Consider the following 16,846-nt stretch of genomic DNA (forward strand, 5'->3'; position numbering starts at 1 on the left):
CTGGCCTTAGACACTTACTAGCTGCATGACCCTGAACAAATCACTTCACCCTGTTTACTTCAGTTTCCTCATCTGTAAAAATAAGCTGGAGAAGGAAATGGCAAAATGTTCCAGTATCTTTACCAAGAAAACCCCAAAATGGCGTCACTAAGAGTCAGACAGACACAACGGAAACAACTGAAAGACAAAAACACTGCGGGTCATTGTGACTCCTTAGATCAGGACTTCCCTATCTACCACTCCTTCATATGTGTGGTCTCCCCCTATTAGAAAGTAAGCCCCTTGAAGGCAGAAATTGCCTCTCTTTATACATACACACATACACACATTTCATATATATAATATATATACACACATATATATAATACGTGTGTGTGTGTGTGTATATATACACACACACGGCGGCGGGGGGGAGGTGTATGTCCAGCTTAGTATAATGCAGGCCAGATACATAGTAGCTGCTTAATGAACACTGTTCATTCATTCATTCATTCATTCATTCATTCATTCATTCACTGCCATCTCAGAAAAGTTCACTGTTAAGCTTATGATTCCCAAATAATATCTCTTATTCTCACACCCACATTCCAGTTCTGAATTTCCAACTGCTTACACATTTCCCCCAGACTCCTCTTGTCACTTCAAACTCAAGTCTAAAATTAAACCAGTCACCTTCCCCTACCCCTTTCCTTCCCCAATTGGCTGCCTCTCTTCGTGTGTAATCATTCTCTCAGTGGATCGGACTCACCACCTTATAGTCCACTTTGATTTATCCCTCCTCTTCATCCTATTTCATCCCTCCTCCCATAGCTACTTGGTTTTTCCTGTGAAATATTACTCATTCATCCCTTCTTATCCCGGCTCATTGCCACCACCCTCTGAGATCAAAGCTTTTTATCACTGCTTGGATTTCTTTAGCAGTCTACTTGGTAATCTCTTTGATTAGTCTCTACCTTTTCTAATCAGAATCTCCCAACATTGCCAGCTTAAACGAAGCCAGATTTTCATCATTCTCTTTCTTTCCTGCTGAAAAGTCTTCAATACTATTTTCCACCATTATGTGTTAAGTTTTTTGCACTATTTTTTAACAAATTACCAATGACCTTTTATTTTTATATCCCCCTCATTTCCTAATGTATTTCTATCCTTTCCAGTTCTTGTAATGAAGAATTTTTTTTAATTGGGGTTGGGGAAGGGGGAAAACGGGAGCAATTCAGTTAAACTTACCGAAGCATCAAATGAGTCTGTGAGTTTTCCACTCATAGTCGCCAACCTCTGCAGAAATAGAAACAGTACATTTTTTCATCTCATCTGGATTATTATAATTATGCATGATTCAGTTTGGGTTTTTGTTTTTCCCATTTAAATTATTGTCGTCACTGTGTTGTTCACTGTGCATCAGTTAATTTAAATCTCATGCTTCTCTGAATTCTTTGTATTTGTTTCTTAGAGCACAATAATGTTCTATTATATTCATGTACCACATTGTGTTTAGCTGTTCCCCAGTTAAAAAGCATCTATTTTATTTCCAATTCTATGCTGTGAATACATAGTGATGTAAGAAACATGCTGGTAAATGTTTAACTGCTGGTTCTCAAAAAAAAGGTATACCTGATGCATTTCTAAGTTTTATCAACACTGTTAACATTTTCTCCATCGCTTTCTTAAGTCTACACAGTAAACAATATAATAAATCAAACGATGATGTGTGGCCTTTGCTAATTTGTGCAGTGTAAAAGTTCACACTGAAAATTTAACAATTGGCTCTCCATGGAGACACACCTCTTTGACTTCCTTGAGGTATGTATGTCTGGCAGTTAGGGTCTGGCTCAAAGGATGTGAAACATTTTAATTTTTTTATTTTATTTTTACTTTTTAAAAATAATATAAAAAGTAAATGTTTGCTGACTTAAATTGAACTGGAGAAATAAATTTTATTTTTACTTTAATTTTACTTAATTTTAATTTCAATTACTTTTGAAGCATAATCCCAATTTACAATTACAGAATAATCAGATCAATTCACAGCTCCCACATTAGTTTATTAATATACCTTTCTTTCCATAGACCTTCTATCACTGACTTCACATCTTGTGACATTTTTGCCCATTTTCTGGGGATGAGACAAAACCCTGGAAGTTGTTTAGATGTTTATATTTCTTCAATTAGTAGTGATCTGGAGCATTCTTTCATATAGCTCTTCATTGTTTGTAAATTTTTTTTCAGAAGTGTTTGTTCACATCTTTGGATCAATTATCCATTGGGGAATGGATAATTGCCTGCCTTTCAAGGTCTTTCATGATTGTATGTCCTCAGGCAGTGTGTGGTCCCAGAGAGAGAGTACTGGATTTGGAGTCAGAAGATCTGGGATCACATCTTGGCTCTGACATTTGCCACCTGGACAAGCGAGCTAACTTCTCAAGGGCTCTTCTAGAAGCTGGAAGGGACCTGAGTTGACCTAGGTCAACTTCTTCATTTTACAAATGAAGATACGGAAGTCTTAGGAAGGTTAAGTGATTTGTCTCAGGTCACATAGGTAGTAAGTTCCAAGGGTCAGATCTGAGCTAAGAGTTAATGCTCTTAACCCTTGGAATGTGACATGGGAAATATAAAGTCCCCAATTCAGAAAATTAATTGTACCAAGTACAGGATGGGGGATTTAGTTTATAACAGGCTAAGAGTGTTCCAAGTGATAAATTGGTGGCCAAAAATGCTATTTCAGCACTCAGATACACTAATAAAAATATATTTCCAAATTCAATTTAATTCAGCAAACATTTAAGTGCTTATCATGTGCCAAGTTCGGCTCTTGGTGCTGAAGTTACAAGGACAAAAACTAAAAATACCTACCCTCAAGGGTCTTATATTTTATTGAGGGCATGCCTCAGCTAAATAAACACCAAAGATATTGAAGGGTAGAGAGTGACAGAATCAGACCTGTACTTGAAAAAGATCACTTTGACAGCTGAGTGGAAGTTGGAGTGGGGTAGGGAGAGACTTGAGGAAGAGAAACCAACCAACGACTATTACAGTAGTCTGAGTGTGAGGTAATAAGGGTCTGAACCAGGGCAGTGGCAATTTCAGAGGACAGAAGAGGGGATATGCAAGCTATATTATGAGGGTAGAAAGGTCAGACCTTGGATATGGGGGCTGAGAATTAGTAAGGGATTGAGGATGGTACTTAGGTAATGAGTCCATGGAACTGGAAAGATGGTGGAGCCCTCAACAGTTATGGGGAAGTTTGGAAACAGAGAGTTTGGGGGAGAGATAATGAGGTCAGTGTGGGATGTGTTGAGTTGAAGATGCCCACAGTTCAAATCATTGGAAAGGCAGTTGGAGATTGGAGGTCAGCAGAGTTGGGATCAGGAATCAACAGCATAGAGATTGTCATTAAATCCATAAGAGCTGATGAGATCACCAAGTAAAATACTATAGAGGGAGAAGAGAAGAGGACCCAGAGCACCTACAGTTACAGTGTGACCTGGATGAAGATCCAGCAAAGGAGACTAAGAAAGAGCAGAAAGAAACAGTGGTCGGGTAGGTTAGGAAGAAGACCTGGAAAAGGCAGTGTCATGGAAACCTCAAGAGAAGAACATGATATCCAGTGCCAAGACTGAAAAGAGGTCAAGAACAATGAGGATTGGGAGAAGACCATCAGATTTGGCAATGAAGAGATTGTTAGTAACTTTGGGGACCACAGTTTCAGTCAGATGATGAGACCAAAAGCCCAATTACAATTAGCTCAGAAGACAGTGGGAAGAGAGGAAGTGGAGGCACCATTGTAGATGGCCTCTACCAGTTTAGCCACAAAAGGCAGGAGAGAGATAGGATGACAGTATTGACTGAGACTGATCAAGACAACTTATCCTATTAAATTGTCATTAGGCATCGCAGAAACTTGCAAATGCCACAAATCAGGGCTTGATTTTTTGCTATGGTCTAGATTTAAGAAAATGGTAATAATGTACATTCAGCTTTAAAATGTGTTATGCATACATTCCTCCCTGCTATCTCCTGTACTTCCTCCCCCCACCAAGAGTATTTACCAATTTGCCCATTTACCAACCATGTTGTAGGGGGGTGCTTCAGGTTTTAGACTGAGGATTTCGTATTTCATCCTAGAAGTAATAGAAAACCTTGGTTCAAATCAGTGGAAGTAATGAGCCCACTGTACTTTGCCTGTTACATGGGGAGTTTTGTGTTTGATCCCAGGGCCCAGGTTTTAAGAGGGACATTGACAAACACACTTTCCATAGGAAGAGGATGAGGATATTGAGAATTCTGAAAATCGTGGCACATAATGAGGGTTTGATGGAACTAGGAATGTTTAGCCCAAAGAGAAGACCAGAGTAAGAGGGGGAGCATGATAGCTGCCTTCAGTTATGTGAAGGGATGTCCAATGGAAGAGAGAGATGAAACCAGGGGTTCTTAAACTACAATCCATGAACTTGAGTTTAAAAAATTTTTTTGATTATTGTATTTCAATAGAACTTGTTTCCCCTTTGCTCCTTTCTATTTTATTTTATCCATTTAAAAACATGATTCAAATAAGAGGTCCATCAGTGTTTCAGTCATGGCCAACTCTCCATTGCCCCATTTGGGGTTTTCATGGCAGAGATACTGGAATGGTTTGCCATTTCCTTCTCCAGCTCATTTTACAGATGAGAACACTGAGGCCCAGGGTCACCCAGCTAATAAGTGTCTGAGGTCAGTTTTGAACTTAGGAAGATGAGTCTATCCACAGCACCATTTAGCATCAGTTTTACTAAAATGCCAAAGGGAGCCTTTACACGCAAAAAAGGTTTAGACTTTTTCTATCTGATCCCAGAACTAGGAGCAGTGGGTGTCAGTTGTAGGTAAAAGATCGCAGCTCAGTGTAAGATATCCCCAAATGGGATAGGCAGTCTTGCAAAGTGATCATCTAAATATCACGGAATGGCTAATCAGTTGCTGACTGGTTTGGGGGGCAGGAATGGAGGAGGAAGGTTCTGCGAAGTTGAACCAAATGACCTTTAAAAGACCTCTCCAGATCTGAACCTAAGGAACTTTAGAGAATCTCTAAACCACCTCCTTTCACAGTCTAGGAAACTGAAACCAAGACATATTAAGGTTATCTGGTCACCCAGGTAAGAGGCCCTTCCAACTCAGAACCTCTCTATTTCATGTATGGCTTATCTTCCAACCAAAATATGAGGTCTCTGAGAATAAGAGTCATGGCATATGGTTGCTTCTGTATCCCCCAAGATGCACTGGAACACTTAGAATGTATTTCATGAGTAATGACTAAGACCACCTGCTTTCTTTGACTGTTCAGAAATCTCATGTGATTAGAGATTTCCAATAGCTGGACAATGTCAAAAAGGAGCATTATTTCTACCAATTAATTGTGATCTTATATTTTGTTGGGTTTTTTCTTTTTTTTGACAGTTTGTCAAGATTTTGCCATCCTTGAAGATGGAGCCCTGGCCCATTGCTTGCAGAAACAAGAAAGTAAGTCTTTAGAAGCCAGAATTATCCTAGCAACAGCATTTTAAAAAAAAATTCTCATTGAAATATCTTGGTTTTTACATCACAAAATTTCCCAGTATCTGTATTCTCTCCACCTCCCTATCCAAAGACACAATAGATGTCTCTGTTTTACAAGGAAACACACGTAAGCAAATCAGTCACCACAATGACAAATAAAATCTGTATGTGGCGGAGGGGATGTTTTTCATTCTATGTCCTTTGGACCCAAGACAAGTCATTGCATTTCATCTGAGTTCTTCTGCCTTTTAGCTATCATTGTTATGTCACAGGAATCATGGCACATGCTCCTCTCTCGGCTCTGTCTCTGTTTAAAAATACATTTTTATTCCTATCTTTTGTTTCCTCAGAGAACCAATGCTTGTTTAAACGTCTAAATCCTTGTTTCCTTCCTTCCTCTCTATGCCCAGGAGTGGGATCTCTGAGTAAGATACAAGAAGTCTTTCTTGATCTTTTACCATTGATTGAATTTTGTTAAGTTGAGCCTTTCCTCCCGTCCACAGATCACAAACGGTGGCAAGGTTAAGAAGCAATGCCCAACCGGCTTCCTGGACTGGGGTTCTGTCGGATTGGTCCTTGGCTTCTACCCGCCTTTAACTATTGCTCAGTTGAACATTATTTGCACTTGTAAATTCAATATTTCAAAAAATAAAAATAAATACATAAGTATAAAAATAATACAAAAATGAAAGAAAAATAAATTAAAACCAGAATGAAAATAAATAACTAAATAGGTGAAAACAAACAAATAAATGAATAAATGGATGAATAAATAAATCTGTCTTTCAGGCCAAGCAGGGCTTTTGTAGCTCCTCCCTGCCCTCCCTGCTCAATGAAATACTCTGGTATTCTTTCATCCAGGGAATCTCAGTCATCATTTTGGGCAGGTAGGCAATGCAGTGGAGGGAGTACCAGACCTAGAGTCAGAGAGACCTGTGTTCAAGTCCAGCCCCAAATACTTACTACCAAAAGCACAGTTCTTGCCCTCAGGAAGCTTCCATTCCAATGAGGAAAATAACATACACATAATTAAGGACATATAAGCTGCATTCAGATTAGATGGAAGGTAATCTCAGAATGCAGCTAGGGGGCACCACAGTGCACAGAGTGCTGGGCCTGGAATTAGGAAGATACATCTTCCTGAGTTCAAATTCAGCCTCAGACACTTCCTAGCTGTGTGACCCTGGGTAAGTCACTTCACCCCATTTGCCTCAGTTTTCTCATCTGTAAAATGATCTGCAGAAGGAAACAGCAAACCATTCCAGTATCTCTACCAAGAAAACCCCAAATGGAATCATGAAGAGTTTGACACAACTGAATGACAAATTTTAATCATCAAGCAGTCGGGCAACACAAGCAGGATAATTACAATATAATTTTGGGGGTGGTTTAAAAAATACTTAGTCAACTTTTACATTTAAACAGTGTACTTTTATATCAAAAACAAGAGCCGTAGTAAGAGGCAGTTACAAAGGGAATTAAAACTTGCAAAGAACTTCATATCGATACCTCCTCTGAGCTTCATACAACAACTCAGTGTTATTATTTTCATTTTACAGATGAAGAAACTGACCCAGAGAGCAGGGAGCAGACTGTCCCTTGGTCACAGAGCTCAGAAATGTCATATTTGAACCCGAAGCACTACCCACCCTTACCCTTTTCAGTTCCACAGTCACAGTGAAATTAAGCTTCCATTGCCCCCTAGAAAGATTCTTCAGTCACCTCCCCATTGGCCCCAACACCCCTGGGACTTCCCAGAAGGAAATACCCCTCCCCAGCCACAAATCCCCGGCGTCTGTTGTCTCTTCCTACACTACTTGAGGGCAAGAACATCTCTCTTTTGAAATTTGTGTCCCCAGTGCTTTAGCACAGTCTCTGACATATTTGTGGTTGTTCCACGGTGCCTGACTCTTTATGATTCCATTTGGGGCTTTCTTGGCAAAGATGGTTTGCCATTTCCTTCTGCAGCTCATTTTACTGTTGAGGAAACTGAGGCAAACAGGGTGAAGTGACTTGCCCAGGGTCACACAGCTAGGAAGTGTCTGAGGCTGGATTTGAACTCAGGAAGAGGAGTCATCCTGACTCCAGGTCCAGCACTCTGTGCACTATGGAGACATCTACTTGCTTTCCATCCACTCTGTATGTAGCCTATATGTCCATAGTTATGTGTATGTTATTTTCCTAATGGAAATGGAAGCTTCCTGAGGGCAAGAGCTGTGCTTTTGCTAGGAAGCATCTGAGGAAGAATTTGAACTCAGGTCTTCCTGAGTCTAGGCACAGAGCTCTATCCATTGTGCCACCTAGCCCAACAGAAAATAAGTGACTGGCCCAAGGTCACACAGTTAGTAAGTGTCTGAGGCTGGATTTGAACTCAAGTTTCCCTGACTCAGGGGCTCAGTTCTCTATCTACTGCACTGCTTAGCTGCAGTGTCTGAAATATAGTAAACCTTAGTACATATTGGGGTTTTTTCATTCATTTGGATCTTCCTGACTCCAAACACAACCCTTCTGGTACTTAAAAAAAATCCTTCATTTTTCAAGCTTTATTTAGGCACCATTAACCAATTAAAAAGGTCTCAAGATGGCTGTTGGGATGTTTACCGCCTACTTAAAGTCAGAAAATGGATATCACTGTGGCCCCTCATTATCCAAATACCTAGTTCTTTTACTCCTCCAATGGAATTTTTTATTATTATTTTAATGGACAGTGTTCTTTTAATGGCTTCATTTTAGTACTTAATGGGAAGCAGGCTGACATAAAAATTTTATAGAGAAGGTACATTAAAAGAATAGCATAGAGATGGCCTCCTGGGACAGTTGACCTTTCCTTGATCCCCTGTGATCTATCCCAGCCTCAGTTCCCTTGTCTAGAAAAGAGAAGATTGTACTGGATGACCTCCCTAGGGCCCTTCTATCTCTAACTGGGAAGGAGGGAGGGAAGGAAAAAGTAAGGGAGGGGAGGAAGAAGGAAACATGGAAGGAAGGAGAGAAGAAGAGGGAGAGAAGAAAAAAGAAAGGAAAGGAGGAATACAGGAATAATGTAAGGAAGGAAAGAAGGAAGGACAGAAGGAGGAAGTGATAGAGGGAAAGAAGGAGGGAAGGAGGAAGGAAAAATGGAGAGAAAGGAGGGAGGGAGTAAGGAAGGCTTTTCTGCAAGCGATAGTCTTAGAGCAGGAGATTCTGAACCAGTGTCCTGGACCCTTTGACATTCAGTCTGGGGAAGCCTATGGACTGCTCAAAATTATATCTTTACATGCATAAAATAAAATACAAAGGATTACAAAGGAAACCAATCATATTGAAATAGAATTATAAAAAAATTTTAATTTAAAAAATTTAAAATTCATAGAGTCCAGGTTAAGAATCTCTAGCTAAAACATGTCCAGGGACACTGAAAGTTTAAGTGACTTATCTTAGGCCACTAAACCAGCAGATGTGAGAGGTAGGGCTTTAACCCAGATCTTTCTGGGTTCTCTATCCACTAGATCACGTTGCTTTGAAGAAAGTGTGATTCATGATGATGTTACAAATTTTGCTACAAAACCGTGATTAGGAAGCTCCACACTGATCAAATTTTTGGAGATCAGAGAGAATTGACGTGGCGGTGTCATTGACACAGAGTCAGAAGAACTGGCTTCACATTCCACTTCTGACACCTCTGAGATGTGCGGCCATAGACCACTTAATTTCTCTATGGGTGCCTCCTTTCCTTCAGCTGTAAAGTGGGCATAATACCTGTACTACAGAGGACTAGTTGTGAGGCTCAAATGAAATCATATATGGAAACTATTCTGTGGACTTTAATGTTCTCTGTAAACATCCATTATAATAATAATAATTTTTATTATTAATATTACAAAGGGAGGTCTTCACACATCAAAAAGCCAGTTATTAGATCTGGAATAAGAATAAGAATTTTATGTAAAACCTACTATGTGCCGGGCCCTGTGCTAAGCACCTTACACATATTATCCCATCTGATCCTCACAACCTCCCTGGAGGTAACTACTATTATTTACAATCACTTTCTGACAGTACTATTCCCTGGATGAGCGTCCTCAATTCTGCTGCTTCCCCAGTCCCAGTCTGTGGCTGAAACTTGAATCGCCACTAGAGGGCGATCCCAGTCTTTGGGGAACCCCAGACTTTTTCCCCCATCTACTAAATCTTGGTTAAGCATCACCTCTGCAGCCTTTGATGGGCTTCTGCCGTCTCTTGTCATCAAGATATATCCATGGTACTCTACAGTTTACCTGTCCCCTTCTGCAGTTTAGATACTGCCAGGATGGATTACAAACCAAGGAGGATATGTTCACCCAGCTCTCCTCAGCACCCGGCTTGTCTGGTGCCTTCCTTCCTTCCATCAGGGATTTAGTATAGATCTGTCAAATTGAATTACTCCAACAAACCAGTCTGCATCAGTCTTTCTGGATTTCTTTTGAAGTTTCCTCATAAATGATGTTCATCTCCCAACCCCAGAAATTTTCACCGGCTGTCCCCCATGCCTAGAATGCTCTGTCTCATCATCTCTGTCTAATGCTTTCCCTCTCTTAATTATCACCATTTTATCCCATCTATGGCTTGTCTGTATGTAGTTCTTTGCTTGTGAACTCTTTGAGGGCAAGGATTGTCTTTTACATTTCTTTGCATCCCTGGTACTTAGCACAATGCCTGCCTGCCTGCTTTATTGATCAGATGAAGGCATTGGACGTCTGAGGTACCTCCATGCTCTAAATCTCTGATCTTGTGACAATTTCCCCCATAACTGGTTATTTTAAAATCTCAGGCTATTTCTTGACTGACTCAAGCAGGTAGGCAGGTTGAGAACTACACAGATGTATTTTGTTGCATTTAAGCGTCTGATCAGGCTGTTCTAGAACCATTTTTTTCCCATTTTTTTCCCCATACAGTCGAACAACATTATGCCTCCAATGTGCAGAAGAGTCAGCTTGTTCAGATGGACATTCGGATAGCCCGAAAGCTACAAGATGTGGAAAACCAAGGAAGCAAACTGGGAAAGTCTCACCAACAGAAAACAATGTATGAGAACACTGAGTCTTTATCCTTCAGCCCTAGTTTTCCTGTTCCACAAATTCTTTGAACTGGTCCCACCCGTTTTTGTTTCTGTAATTCCTACCAGGGGAGGAAGCCTGGGGAAATGGAAAGAGGAGAGGATTTGTCATGAGAAGTTTTTTTATTGTTTGGTCATTTCAAGCTGTGTCCCATTCTTTATGGCTCCATTTAGGGTTTTCTTGGCAAGGATACCAGAGAGGTTGGCCATGTCCTTCTCCATCTCATTTTACAGATGAGGAAACTGAGGCAGACAGGGTGCAGTAACCTGCCCAAGGTCACACATCTTGTCAGTGTCAGAGGCCAGATTTGAAATCACAAAAATGAATTGCTCTATGCACTATGGTGCCACCTAGCTGTCTGTAATCAGAAGACCTGGGTTTAAATTCTTTTGCTACCTGTGTGACCTTAAGCAAGTCATTTCTCTCTAGGTCTCATCTGCTAAATGAGAGGTTTGGACTAGTGACCTCTAACATCCCTCTCATCTCTAAATCAATGATTCTATGATCTGGTTAATGACAAAAATGAAATATTCCCTATGTCCTCCTGTGCACAAAGAGTAGGTCAGTTAACCTTCCTGTCCTCAGTTTCCTCACCTGAAAAGAAAGGTTTTGATTAAATGACCTCTGAGGGCCCTTCCAGCTCCAAACCTATGATCTTATAAATTTTAACACCATGTATTTTCAGATATTGTAGTATAAGATATAAACAGAGACCATTTCATTTTTGTCTCTGTATCTCCAGGGCCTAGCACACTGTGCCTGGCCCATGTTATAGTTGAGTCATTTTAATTGTGTCTGACTCTCCATGATACCATTTGTGGTTTTCTTGGCAAAGATACTAGAATGGTTTGCCATTTCTTTCTCCAGCTGATTTTATGGATAAAGAAACTGAAGCAAACGGGGTTAAGTGACTTGCCCAGGGTCACACAGCTAGTAAGTGTCTGAGGCCAGATTTGAACTCAGGTCTTTCTAACTCCAAACCCAGCACTCACTGCCCTGTCTGGCCCATAAGTAGGTGCTTAATAAATGTTTGTTAATGGTTAGAAGCAGATCTGGAAGTCGGATTATTCCTTTTGGGCCAGCAGGATCATTTTCTGCTTGGAGGTGGTCTCCATCCTTACACACCAAGATTGAAAATCGAACCTACAATAAAATGAGATATACTTGGTTTGTCCTCATCTTACTCACTCTTCTCACTGATATTTAGGGAAGAGAGTGACTCCGAGCTGGCTCGATCAATCCAGGAAGAAATTCACAGGAAAGCAGAGGAATGTCGGCAGAGAGAGGAAGACGACCAGGTATGGGACAAGATGGCGCTAGGGCTTCTGCCCTGCTCAGATGACATGGGGAATGTTGGCCTCACATAGAGGCACCATACTTACAGAAGGCCGTTGATAAGCTGGCAAGCATTTAGAGGATGCCCATAAGATTCTGATTTCTGACTCTAATCCCTTGCTAGACAATGTCCTTTGTAATTCATTTGTCACTTGTTGTTCAGTCATTCAGTCATGCCCAACTCTTCAGGATCCCATGGACCACAGCACACCAGGCTCTTCTATTCTCCACTCTCCCCCACAGTCTTTCCAAGCTCATGTTCATTGCTTCCATGGCACCATCTCTCCATCTCACCCTCTGCCGTCTCTTTCTCCTTTTGCCTTCAATCATTCCCAACATCAGGGTCTTTTCCAATGAGTCTTGTCTTCTCATTATGTGGCCAAAGTATTTAAGTTTCAGTCGTTTCTCAAAGTCCCATTTCAGTCTCAAGTTCAACCAATCTCTGATGTTCTTGAGGAAGGTCCTCCTTCTCCTGATGTAGGCTACAGCCTGTCCTGGGCAGCTTGTCCATACTTTCCCATAAATCTGCCACACAGGGTCCATCTGGGGCTCCGGGAGCCTCCTTCTATGTATGTTGAATTTATGGGATAGCAGTGCAGTACACAGGGAATCAGGTACCCCTTGTGTTCCCTTTCCTGGGCCTCAGTTTCCTCATCTGTAAAATGAAGGGAGCACAGTAGAGACCCTCTGAGACTTAGATTCTAAGGTCCTTGAAGTCTGGACCTGTTTTTTATCTTTCTCTATATCCCCATTGCTTAGAGGCCTGGCACATAGTAGGCACTTAATAAATGCTTGTTGACTGACTGACCCTAAGATTGTAAGATTTTGGTTCTAAGTCTATAATCCTGTAACCTCTAACATAGAAAGGATTTAATAAATGCTTGTGGATTGAAGAGATATATGATTTGAACAACCTGAAAAGTTATGACTCTTTTGAATTATTATTAATAACAAAGGTTTATATGATGCTTCATTTAACATTTGCAAAGTGCTTTAAAATATATTATCTCATTTGAGTCTCACAACAACGTTGTAAGATAGTTGTTACAGGATCATTATCCTTGTTTTACAGATGAAAGAAACTGAGGCTTAGAGAAGTTAAATGACTGAAAGGATCTTAGGAAAGAAGGAAATAAGCATTTATTAAGTGCCTAGCACATACCAAATGCTTTGCTAAGCATTTCATAAATATGATCTCATTTGATTTTCACAACCATCTTGGAAGGAGATGCTATTAAGATTCCCATTTTACAGTTAAGGAAAGTGAAGCGGACAGAGGTATGCTTAAAGTCACACAACTGGTAAGCATCCGTGGCTGGATTGAAACCCAGTTCTTCTTGACTCCAAAGTCCAGCACTTTGTTCACAAGGATATCCAGCCTGGAGTGGAGCCTTTACTGAAATAATTTCTGGATCTCTGTTTGCTCATCATAAAATAGACTTGGAGGTAGGAGAGTAGAAAGGCGTAAAAGGTCCTGGGTTTCATTCTCATTTTTTATGTTTGCCATCTGGGTGACTTTAGGAAAGTTATCTGATTTTTCTGGGTCTTAGTTTCCTCCTCTTTAAAATGAGGATTGTTGGACTAGATAGCCGTGCCTCCTAGATCCCTTCTGGCTCTATATCTATCACTATCATTCAACTCAGTAAACATTTATTAAGCTCCTACTATATGCCAGGCACTGGATGCAAAAAGAGGCAAAAGATACTCCCTGACATCAGCGCACGCACACACACACACACACACACACACACACACACACACAACAGGCTTTATACAATATGGACAATAATTACAATGAAATGTACAGGAATTAAGAGGGATTTTGATTATACCTCTCTAATTATACACTTCCTTTTCCTCATGAGTTCTAGTGATAAATCAAAAAATAATAATAAGCCATCATCTTGTACCTTGAATTTTACAGTATGAATCACTAAAATACTTATTTTAGGGCATGGTAAACTTTGGGAAGGAGAACCCTACTGGTAGTTGGTCTTCACTGCCCCCTTGTGGTGAAGATTCTTTAGAGCCCTCTTTGCCTTCAAATTCCTCCTCTCTTTGGTTTTTCTTTCATAAAGAAATCTGAAAGGGTCCGAGATTTAGAACTGGAACTACTGCCATTACAGAGATGAGAAAACTGAAGCCTAGAGAGTAAAGGGATTTATCCAAAGTCACCCAGGTCCTTAAGTGGCAGGAGTGGGGTTTGAACCCAGGTGCTCGGACTTTGGCTCCAGAACTGCCTAGCACGTAGTAGGTGCTGAATAACTGTTTATTGATGGATGTTTCTCAAATTCTTCCTTAGTGAATTCTTACAAAAGGATTTGAGGACCTTTGAGCCTGGAGATAGCAAGAAGAGTCAGGATGTCCTCCTACATGCAATTTTGCCCCCTTCCCTGGTGGCCCAATGGATAGAGTGCTGGGCCTGGAGGCAAGAAGACCCGAGGTCATAATCCTTTCTTAGACACTTACTAACTCTCTGACCCTGAGAAAATCACTTAACCCCTGTCTGCCTCAGTTTTCTCATCTGTAAAATGGGGATAATAATAGGACCTACCTTCCAGGGCCCCTCTACCTGGAGATAATGTGTGTAAAGCACTTTGTAAATCTTAAAGACCTATATAAATGCTAGCTAGATAAATAATATTGCTATTATTATCAGTATTATGTCCAGTACCTCTGGGAGGAGCTGACCACCTGAGTCTGAATTGGTGATAGATTAAATTTTCTTCTTTTCTAGGACTGTCACCCTAAATTGACACTAGACAAAATACAGTTCGTGTAACCATATAGTTCCTGTGACCAAGTCGCTATTCAATACTTTGCTTGAGTATTGCCCCCCATAGACTGGTAACCAGCAAAATCTGACTATCCCAAGAGTGGATATTGCAGCTCTGTGATTCATAACATGATATCTCAGATTCTCAGTTAGAAGGATCTTACATTTTGAACTGGAATGAAACTTTGGGGTCAGTGAGGCAAACTTCCTCATCTTACAGATGGGGAAACTGGCATCCACAGAGGTCAAACGACTTAACCAAGTTCACACAGGTGTCTGAGGCAGGCTTTCAACTCAGAACTAAGTCTTAACCTCACATTTAGTGCTTTAACCACTATACCACCCTACCTCCCAAAGACTCAGCATAATTCTTGAAGGTTCACAGATTACCTAGATATACAGCTAGATAGCACTAGACCACAATTTTCTCACATAACTGCAAGTCTCTTGTTCCTAAAGTTTACCATGTCCAAAAACAAATATGGTGAAAGCATATTGACTTGGAAAACCACAAATTAACATTATCTACATTGCATTATATTTTTAGTTACTTTGTTAACAGTTTTTTTATTTAATTTGGTTCAGCTGCACTGGGAAATTTTGTGCTGGGAGCTAGATAGTGCTGACCTCATTTCCTTTCCTTTGGATTCACTTCATCAGTGTCTTCTTTATTGTAATAGAAAGAGTCAAAGGATCAGGGTTCAGATCCTGGTTTGGTCACTTACTTATCTATGTGACCTTGAGCAAGACTCTCTCTGTGTCTCAGTCTCCTGATCTAGAAAATGAAGGGACTGGATTAGATGACCCTTCCAGTTCAAAATCTATGATGCTGTGACATTAAAATTCAGCACCCAGAATTGAGCATAATTCTTAAGGACTAAAATGTTTTCATGCAAATGTTTCTTTCAAGTAGCAATAGAAATCACTAGAGAAATTATATCTTAATATAGGGGTAGCATATCTGGGGGAGAAAGAGGAGGAAGGACTTAATACCCAACTTTTAATTTTTATTTATTTTTAAAATGTCTAATTTTTATTCTGAACTTAACAAACACCACATAAAATGAGCATTTCCATATAAATTGAACGTACGGGAAATTGCCAACTTCAGTTATGGTCAGCTTGCTTTTCCTTTTAAGTAGCATGCAACTTTCAAAGCTGTCATATTTGTCTGTGTTTCCTTCTGTTCTTTTCAGCACGTTTTAAAAATGTTCCCATGACTTCTTTTCTTTCATCTCTTTTTTTGGGGGGCCAATCTTTCTCTATTTCTCTTTCTTCAGCCTCCACCGTGGAAGGGAAGAAGGAAGGAAGGAAGGAAGGAAGGAAGGAAGGAAGGAAGGAAGGAAGGAAGGAAGGAAGGAAGGAAAGAAGGAAGGAAGGAAGGAAGGAAGGAAAGACTGGAGGGAGGCAGGGTAAAAACCTTGTAATAGTTATGCTTTATGTTGTGTCTGTCAGGAGTCAGGAATACCAGACTTTTTTAATTGCACAGTATACAAAGCAAAGTCAAGTGATATGGGTAGGTTTCACCATACTGCTTCAGATTACTAAAGGGCTCCTGAGGGCTATTTGCTGAATGTTTTTGGCTTATTACTTTAACTGCTTATTTGAGAGATCTTTGTTTTTTTCCTGTCACAGGAAATAGCCAAGAAATTGCAAGAGTTAGAAGAAGAGGCATCATCCTTTCCAAGCTCCCAAAGCTTGAGAGGTACAGAACCTGGGGAGGACAGCAGAAATGAATCCAGTCCCTGTGTGGTGGTGGTAGCTTATTTTTTCATAATCAGTTTTTATTGATATCTTTGCCTTTTCCATCACTGACATTTCCCAACATAATTTATCCCTTATAACACAAAAGGAAAAAAAAAATCTTAAAAAATTCAGCAAAATTAACCAAAACTTTGAAAAAGACCGACATTCTTCACAGTGTTCCACACTCATAGTCCCCCACCTCTTTGAAGAAACAGGAGCTGTGGGTGGGCAGAGGGATGCCTTCTTGTATCTCTTAAGATCCAAGCAAAATCATCATATTCTGAAACATTCATGTGAAAAATCATCCCAGATAAACAATAATAAGAGAAATTTATATCATAAGAACTCTGAGCCTTCACCCCACACCCAGAAAAATGGCAAAGATGCTGAA

General features: G+C 40.2%; 1 protein-coding gene across 3 annotated transcripts in view; it reads left to right on the forward strand.

Annotated features, from left to right (window-relative positions):
* LOC140504145 (coiled-coil domain-containing protein 50-like) overlaps nt 1-16,846 on the forward strand; it is a 52,536-nt gene that overhangs the window by 13,857 nt on the left and 21,833 nt on the right. For all 3 annotated transcript variants that reach the window (XM_072608752.1, XM_072608749.1, XM_072608750.1), the window contains 4 exons: nt 5,428-5,490; nt 10,437-10,566; nt 11,806-11,896; nt 16,345-16,414. In XM_072608752.1, the coding sequence (XP_072464853.1) occupies nt 5,428-5,490; nt 10,437-10,566; nt 11,806-11,896; nt 16,345-16,414 (354 nt within the window). The remainder of the gene's footprint in view (nt 1-5,427; nt 5,491-10,436; nt 10,567-11,805; nt 11,897-16,344; nt 16,415-16,846) is intronic.

Source organism: Notamacropus eugenii, chromosome 5, assembly GCF_028372415.1.
Source record: "Notamacropus eugenii isolate mMacEug1 chromosome 5, mMacEug1.pri_v2, whole genome shotgun sequence".
NCBI classification, from domain to species: domain Eukaryota; kingdom Metazoa; phylum Chordata; class Mammalia; order Diprotodontia; family Macropodidae; genus Notamacropus; species Notamacropus eugenii.